The sequence below is a fragment of the Micropterus dolomieu genome, linkage group LG18, assembly GCF_021292245.1.
Source record: "Micropterus dolomieu isolate WLL.071019.BEF.003 ecotype Adirondacks linkage group LG18, ASM2129224v1, whole genome shotgun sequence".
In the NCBI taxonomy this organism is placed as follows: domain Eukaryota; kingdom Metazoa; phylum Chordata; class Actinopteri; order Centrarchiformes; family Centrarchidae; genus Micropterus; species Micropterus dolomieu.
In genome coordinates this window covers 19,675,433-19,684,316 of record NC_060167.1, presented here as the reverse complement: position 1 = coordinate 19,684,316, position 8,884 = coordinate 19,675,433, and the positions used below count along the sequence as shown (strand labels likewise).

The 8,884-nt window shown below is 37.0% G+C and overlaps 1 protein-coding gene across 1 annotated transcript in view; it reads left to right on the top strand.

Annotated features, from left to right (window-relative positions):
- Positions 1–8,276, top strand: part of LOC123956639 (sodium- and chloride-dependent GABA transporter 2-like) — a 19,303-nt gene extending 11,027 nt beyond the window's left edge. Inside the window, exons 4-15 of the mRNA XM_046028982.1 lie at positions 1,832–1,972; positions 2,066–2,144; positions 2,222–2,354; positions 2,437–2,571; positions 2,785–2,888; positions 3,002–3,126; positions 3,215–3,327; positions 3,435–3,572; positions 3,861–3,963; positions 4,415–4,515; positions 5,347–5,517; positions 6,827–8,276. Coding sequence (XP_045884938.1) covers positions 1,832–1,972; positions 2,066–2,144; positions 2,222–2,354; positions 2,437–2,571; positions 2,785–2,888; positions 3,002–3,126; positions 3,215–3,327; positions 3,435–3,572; positions 3,861–3,963; positions 4,415–4,515; positions 5,347–5,517; positions 6,827–6,982 — 1,499 coding nt within the window. The 3' untranslated portion in view covers positions 6,983–8,276. The remainder of the gene's footprint in view (positions 1–1,831; positions 1,973–2,065; positions 2,145–2,221; positions 2,355–2,436; positions 2,572–2,784; positions 2,889–3,001; positions 3,127–3,214; positions 3,328–3,434; positions 3,573–3,860; positions 3,964–4,414; positions 4,516–5,346; positions 5,518–6,826) is intronic.
- The last annotated feature ends 608 nt before the right edge of the window (positions 8,277–8,884 follow it).

The window sequence follows — 8,884 nt, the reverse complement described above, 5'->3', positions numbered from 1 at the left end:
CTCTCTTTCTCTCTCTCTCTCTCTCTCTCACCCCAACCGGTCGAGGCAGATGGCCGCCCACCCTGAGCCATGGTTCTGCTCGAGGTTTCTGCCTCTTAAAAGGAAGTTTTTCCTTGCCTCTGTCGCCTAGTGCTTGCTCTTGGTGGGAACTGTTGGGCTTCTGTAAATATCATCACAGAGTACGGTCTAGACCTGCTCTTTTATGAAAAGCGCTGTGAGATAACTGTTGTTGTGATTTGGCGCTATATAAATAAAATTGAATTGAATTGAATAGAAGTATTGCAGTAGACATACGACACTTGTCCCCAGCTAAATACTTGAGATATAATGTCAATCACAATGTAACTAACTGTTACTCCATTACAAGTCCTTCATTCAAATACTTACTTGAGAAAAAGTAAAGAAATATTATCAGCAAATGTACTTAAAGTATCAAAAGTAAAAGTACTTACTCATGATAACCTGCCCCTGAGAGTGATATTTTTATATTATATATATATTATTAGATTGTTGATACATAAAAAGTAACATTTTACTGATCGAGGTATCTACTTTTAAATACTTTATGTACATCTAGGCAGATTAGTCCAGTGTTTACCAATCTAGGGGTCGCGTTTTATATAAAAGTCTTATTTTGAAAAGTAACCAGTAACTAAAATAACAAAAATAAATGTAGTGGGGTAAAAAGTGCAATATTTCACTTAGTATAAAATGGAAATACTGAACTAAAGCTCAAATACCTTAGAACTGTGAGTAAATCTACTCAATGACTTTCCAGCATTAGCCATAATATTTCAAATGTGTGTGTGATCAGTGCGCCCAAGTACTGCTTCAATATATTTAATGTATTTTACAGTATATACAGTGTCACGATCCTGTCCTGAGGTTGTCTGTGTTATATTATTTTGGCCATGCCTTCTCTGTGTTTTGATTTTGGTTTCTCTGTTTCTGGGTTTTGGTTCTTGATTCTGAGGTTTGGGTTTTGTATCTACTTTTTAGGTCTGTCATCTGTTGAGTTTAGTTCACTGTCTGTTTGCTTATTGATCTGTTTGGTATCTGTTATTTAGTCTAGGTTATAACTGTATAACAGTTGGTCCATGTTTTCTGTTTCCAAGTTTTGTTTCTTGTCTTGTGTTCTCTGTTTAGCCTTGTTCTGTGCCTTAGTTATGTCCTTGTACTTACTCATAGTTATGTGTTTGCATTATTTTGGTTTTGTCTGCCCTTGGTTCTATTTTATCTTAGCCTGTTTTCCTTGTTGGTGTTAGTTTATTTGTGATCTGTCTGCTTGTGTCTGGATTAGTTTGTTATTTTTATTATTCTGTTCTGTTACTTCTTATTTTGACATGAGCTATGTTTAGTGTTCAGTACTTGTGTTATGTCTGTTCCCCCTCAGTAATCTGCCTGCCTGCCAGTTTCTCTGTTTTCCCCTGCTGTCTCTCTGCCTGCCTGTGTCTCGTTAGTCATGTCTCTCATCTGTGTATTCCCTCCCAGCTCGTTAACCCTGGTGTATATATGTTTGGTTTTTCTGTTCAATCCCTGTCTGGTCATTGTTGTATGGTGTGTGTTCTGCTAGTTGCCACATTACCTGTTCTGCTTTTTGGACATTGCCAGTTTCCACTGCCTACGAGTTTTGTTTTGCCTGTTGGCTTGGATTAAAAATACTGGAACTAAACCTCAGCAACCAGTGTTGTGCATTTGGGCTCTCTCCTACTTTGTGAACCCTCGATCCTGACATACAGTGCAAGTTAGTTTCTGTAGCTTTAAGTCTACAGACATTAGGAGTTTATTCATGGTTCACTTTCAACCATACAACATCTCTATTTCTCTACAGGCTTAGGTTATGGAAGCCAAGTGGTAGTTTTGTACACTGGGGTGTATTACATCATCATACTGGCCTGGACATTTCTCTACCTGTTTTCATCCTTCAGGTCTGAGCTTCCATGGGCAAGCTGTCACAACAGCTGGAACACAGGTACTAAGACTTTTGTTTCCAGCTAGTACATAAAACTATGCAATTTGTTCACCTTTTAAATTGTTGTTTTCAACTTGTCTTCTTTCATGAAAGATGCCTGTTTTGAGCATGGTCACAATCAAACATCCCCTCTGCACCTGAATGGCACATCTTCAGTTGTAGAGTTTTGGGAGTAAGTAGCATGAATTAAATCATCATACGCTAAGGGCTATTTTTTAAAAATTTTTTCCTTAATAAACTTTGTTACAGGAGGAGGATTTTGGGCCTGTCAAGTGGAATTGAGAATATTGGCAATGTTCGCTGGGATCTGGCCCTTTGTCTACTACTTGCTTGGATATTGTGTTACTTCTGTGTCTGGAATGGAGTTAAGTCCACAGGAAAGGTAGTACAGTACAATCTTAATGTTAATTGTCAGTGTTTTATTTAAAAAAGTGACACAAAATTAGCTGTTGGTTCTGTCTTAGGTGGTCTACTTCACTGCCACATTTCCATATGTAATGCTGGTGGTGCTGCTCGTTCGTGGTCTTACATTACCGGGGGCCAAAGATGGAATCATGTTCTACCTCTACCCAGACCCATCTCGCCTCACCGATCCAGAGGTACCTCAAAGTGCTGTGAGTGCTTAAATAAGACTGAAGCCAGCCTACAGCTAGGCTAGTAGCTCTGTGGGGCTGTATTTAAGCATAGTGGTGCTTTGAGCTAAATATTAAACATCAGCATGCTAACATGCTCATAGTCACAATGCTAACATGTTGATTTTAAGAGACTTGAAAATATACAAACCTAAACTGAAGTTCCTCCAAATTCCTCAGGTATGGATGGATGCTGGCAGCCAAATCTTTTACTCCTATGGAGTTTGCACAGGTGTTTTGACATCTTTAGGAAGTTACAACAAGTACAACAACAACTCCTACAGGTTTGTATTTTTTTTCCATCTGCACTCACTGTACTGTACAGTTTTGTTCCAGACTACTTACTGTACTTTGGATTAGACCAGAGCTTTACTAATTTTCAATGTTTCACCTACAGAGACTGTGTGTACCTGTGCATGTTAAACAGTTTAACCAGCTTTGTAGCTGGCTTCGCCATCTTTTCTGTGCTTGGTTTTATGGCAAAGGAGCAAGGTGTGGATATATCGATGGTGGCTGAATCAGGTATGGAAGGTTAATAATGTTTGACCGAAACCCAGAGTGATACTGTTTGAATTAAGAATGTAACATTTTTCCCCATGTACCTTTGCAGGTCCAGGGTTGGCATTCATTGCTTATCCTCGGGCGGTGGCTCTAATGCCACTTCCCCAGCTGTGGGCTATTTTCTTCTTCATCATGATCATCTTCTTAGGATTAGATAGTGAGGTAGGATTATGTATCAAGCCTGTTTAGATTTGGATTTTATTTAATAATCAGACACCATAATACAATCAGATTGTATAAATACCAAATAATCTCTTTCATCACCATAGTTTGTATATCAGGAGGCATTGGTCACAACCATCTCTGACATGTTTCCTGACTTCTTTCAAAACAACTGCCGCCGTAAACTCCTTCTTCTTGCCATTTCTATTGGAAGTTTCTTTGTTGGTCTTCTGATGGTCACCGAGGTGAGGGGTGAAAACGTTTTGATATTGTATTCTTTATTTACTGTGTATTGTTTATAAATGCAGCTACTGTAAGAGTGCTTTGAAATTATAAAAACAGTTAAATACATAAAAGGCAGGAACCTAAAGGAAACCTTTAAAAATATAATCATTTATACCTGAACAGAAGTGATTTACATGAACAATACACTTTTGAGGAATATTTGTATGCTGTGTATGTGGTACATACTTTTACAACAACATATTGAACCAACAGTGTGGATGATGCAACCTTGTTTTTCTTCCTTGTAGGGAGGCCTTTATATTTTCCAGCTGTTTGACTATTATGCTTGCAGTGGGATGACACTCCTGTTTATTGCTATTCTTCAGTCTGTCTGTATTGGATGGGTCTATGGTAAGAAAAACGTTTACCTTGATCAAATTGGCCACTGTTGGATCCCTCTATAAATTCATGTACAGTTAAGTCTTTCGTTCCCCACCTGAGGGGCCATGAGTCAGTTGAAAAGAAAGGAGGAAAAAACAAAAGAGCAATCACTCGTTGGGTTAACCCCATCATGTAACCTGTGATTGATCACAAGTAGCTTTTAAAGGGTCACAAGCAAGAGGTCGGGAACCTCTCATTTAAACCCATATTCTTGTATTATAGTTATTCAATAACTTTATTGTGAATGCAAGATGAGATCTGAAAGTTTCCTGACATCCTATGTGAGGCTGAATTTTGAGGAGCTGTCAACAAAATGGTTTCTAACACTGGAAACATTTAAATGATCTTATAATGCAAATGGGTTTTCTAAACCCCACAGTGTAAGCCATAATGCTGATGCAACTAACACTATTTTCTTCAGGTGCAGATCGTCATTATGATAATATAAAGGACATGATTGGCTATCGACCGAGGCCTTTCATGAAATATTGTTGGCGGTACTTCACACCAGCTATCTGCACTGTAAGTATTGGAAATGTAGGCATGCCTGCTATAACTTTCTTCCTAATGTACTAACAAGCAGGTGTGTTTGACAGCTGACAAAACAATTAGATATAACCACTGTTATCCATCAGTGTCTAGTCAATAGATTTGGTACACAAACTGTTTAAGTTTTGAAAGATTGTGTCCTTCCTCCTCAAATGCCTCACAGTGGTCTATTTTCATTGTTCCCTCCAACAGTGACATGAAATATCTGCCCTTGGGTACTGTATTGCAACTCAAGGTTGTTCAATGTAATTTTAAATTTAAGGATTCAGTGAAGGTTATTAGTGCATCAGTGGCTTTTTTTTCTTAAATGTTTAATTATACAATGAATTTATGTGGTCTTTAATCTGTAGCTGCCACCACAATTAAACATTTACAAAACAAAATTCAGGACACAAGGGATGGCAATGCATGTTGTGTTGGAATTATTAATTTTTTTAAGACTTTATTTTTTACATATCATTCAAGGGCAAGTAAAAAATGTACCTTTACTGAATTATAAATGGTTATTACGTTAAATTTAGATAACACAGATGAATTGTATCTGAACTCAAAGAGGGACTTACATACATAGCAAAGTCAACAATATCACAAGCTTTAACATGTAAGAAAGATGAGCATTTGGAGATGATGCAGCAGGAAAGTGTTGGCTTGAGGCTGTCAGCAATAGTGGAAACAAGTGTTTTATTGTATGTTTTTAAAAATACACTAGCCAATTGTGAATTTGCTTCTGTGTGTAATGCACACGTGATCATTTTGAGTTTGTTTTCATGCCTTATCTTAATTTCTCTCCTTGTGTTTCTTTAGTGCACATTTCTCTTCTCCTTGGTCAAATATACCCCGCTCAAATTCAACAACACTTATGAATATCCCTGGTGGGGCTACACCATTGGAGTCTTATTTACTCTCTCTTCAACACTCATGGTTCCTCTATGGATGCTGTATGCTGTGAGTGTCACTCCAGGAACACTGAGACAGGTATAGCCACATGTTACTGCTTTTTATATTACTATTTCTGAATACCTAATTTTTTAGGGTATCTGTAACTGGCATACACAATCTTATACTGGCATTGACAAAGAAAGTGTGTGTGTGTGTGTGTGTGTGTGTGTGATGGAAAAAATGTTTATACACCACATGTTACCTTCTGTCAATGTTTTACAGTGCTTGCTGAGTCAAAAATCATAAAAGCAGAATTTTTATCTGTACTTCCATCAAAATCATTAGTAAATTCTGCAAAAGGTCTAAAAGTTTGTGGTGTTTGCTTCTGTTTCTGTCCCAGATTTGACTCTTTTCATGTAGCGTGAAGGCATAAAATAACTTGTGTTGGTAGGAAACGGGAAACAAACAGCATTTAACTTGATTAAAGACCCACCCCCAAACTCCAACCTCCGTCCCTATGCTGACTTTGTGGCTCTATGACAAATTTACGCTATTTCCTCTCTTGCTCATGAAGAGTCATACTTCCTACAGCCACTCACTTAAATGTAAACATGTTTTTAAGGGCTTGCTGAAACAACAGATACTGTAATTTTTCATTGCCTCTGAGAACGGTGTCAGCCGTGCATTTAAATGGGGGAGGCTGGGGACATGTCCCCACCGCATTTTGAAATGGCTGATTTTGTTCCCATCACTTTTTGAAAGCATTTGTTAATGTTCTGAAAATGCTTTGAGAGATTTATTTGCACAATAACATAACATGCAATTTAAATATAGAAGAAACAAATGTGCACTGTCCACTCAACCTTAAAAAAAAAAACAAGCTACTGAATTCTGATATATTTTTATATTTGGGTTGTCACCTGCCAGCTGAAATCTTTATATAAATAAAGACATTTCCACCATAAATTGAAGCAGGAAAGGTCTCAATAATCCAGGAAATTAAGTGTTTAATGCTCAAATTCTTCTGGAGAGGACCCCCTACTCATATTTCAGCATTTCATATTTCTTTAAAAGTGTAAACCTGTCTTGTTTTTGAACATCGTCAAGTCTCATGACACTTGTATCATCACGTCCCTAATCTGACCCTTTGTCCCCACCACTTTTCAACACAGTGACACACTTGGTGTCAGCGCAAGCTCCTCATTGACTGGTAAAGCAAAGCAGCCAGTGACTGATAAGGAAAGCATGGACTGCTGTGAAAAAAACTGTCGGCTGTTTTGTCGTTTTTCATTATTAGCCTTGACAGTTTGTGTATTATGGGAAAGCATGATAAAGTTCAGCAGATTTGTCTTTAAACCACAGTTAGCATACTGTAGACAAATCATCCTTCTCTTTCTCCACACAGAGGCTGAAAGTGCTGTGCACTCCAGCAAAGGACCTACCTACTGCGACATTAAAGAAGGCATCAAATAAAAAAGCTTTTCAGACTTTCACAGACTTGATCACACTGCGCACGACAGAAATTCCTGTTGACAGAGCTCAGAGATCATCCATTACTTAAACTGCAAGAAAGAATTTTACTTTTTATATATGGGCAACACTGACAAATACTTATACCAACATATTACAGTGTTTGTAGCATCTGTTTACAATAAGGTAATCTGACCTTCCTGGTTGTAAAAACCTTTTTATTGTGTGTTTCAGCCGGCAGCAAATTTATGATAACTTCTGCATGTTACAGCTTTTGGAAATCGCACTGTAAGATGTGGTTTTTAAAGAGTGCCTAATATTGTTACTGGGGAGAGAGAAATTCTTTTCTTTTTAAGGAAGGAAAAATGTTTTCCTTTCATTAGAAAGTGTTATAGACAGTGTCTTTCGTACATTAAATATTGTATTCCCAGAAGGTGTTATATTATTAATTACTTAAAATTAAATTAAATAGTTAAAGGGTATCATCTTTATTGAGTAACAAATGAGGTTTGATGTTGAGGTTTAGAGAAAACAAGGTTTTTAGGCAAGTACAGCACTTTACAATGCATCCAGTGTCACAAATATAACAGACCACACCTTTGTGCCTTCAACACCTGAAACGGAGGGAAAACTTTGTATGCAGGATGTAATTCAACACACTGCATGAGCTTAGCTAAATGCTTTTTTTTTCAATTTAATTACAGAGTAATATGAAGCGTCAGTGTTAAACCATTTCACACTTTATACCCAAGAATATATGGGCTGCAATGTCAAACTTATTGTGTATTTCTATGTATGTGGATCGCTGTAATCAAGTACAAGCTTTCATCACAAAACATCTGTTACAGATAGGGTAACATGGGGTAATTCTAACAAAAAACACAAAATGTCAATTTTTTTGCCTTAACATTTGCTTTTATGGGGAGAATTAAAATAAGTTTTGCAATTGTTTACAGAGAAATATTTTATAGTTTTTTGTTAAAGTAGTAAAATGCTAAATTATTATGTTTGGGGTTAGATGCCCCCCCTCCAGTGGGGTAAATTTTTATTTCAAAATATTGTGTTTTATTATGTAATTTTGTGCATATATGTTTTTTCCCACAGTTCAATTAATGTATGTTTGGTTTCTGTAAAGCGCTGGTAATTTTGACAAGTGCTCTAAAAAAACTTTATAAAATTTCATTATCTCATTATTTTATGGAGTAAAACATGTGTATTGACTCCATTATTGTTTATGAATTATCTGTTGTGACAATCAGATGGATTATTTCTCAAAACTCCATTATTATACCCCAGTATTTTTAGTAAGTTGCCATCATTTTCTGCAGACTTCTTGTTCTTTCCGCCTATACCACAGGCACTCTTACCTAAATGTACCCTGCCGGTTTTTAAAAAGCATATTGTAATATTCAAATAAATTATATCACAACTACTTTGAGTTTTTGAGCATTTTTCTACAATTCCTTTGTCTTTTCTTTCTTTCTTTTTTTTTTTTTTCTTTTTACTGTACCTTGCAAGTAAGACAAGAAACACACATCTGACCCCTTGATGAGTGGTCAGCACCTATTCCAAAGTTTGGCCTCTGGGAGACGCTGCATGTCTGTTCAAAAAGGCCTTCTTCAAAAACAATTTATTTCTTGCTGCATGTTGCATCTTGCTGTATGGTCTCTACCCATTAGTTGCAGGAAATATATCCATGCACCTACACAATGTGCCACATTTTCTTCATGTCTGTGAAAACATGCAGATATTACAAACAGCTGTGGGCTCAAAATATGCTTCTAAAAGCATAATTTACTGGTCATTCGACAGTATGGTTTGCAGGTGAATCAGGAGTAACACCAATAACAGAACGTATTAATGATATTCCTATTATCAGCAGCAATGTTGTGACCCCAACATCCACACAGCAACCAGCAGCATTTATGTGCTGAGCAGTATATAATAGTACACCAGAGGGCGCTTCAGCTGCAAATGCAAACAATCTGTCATG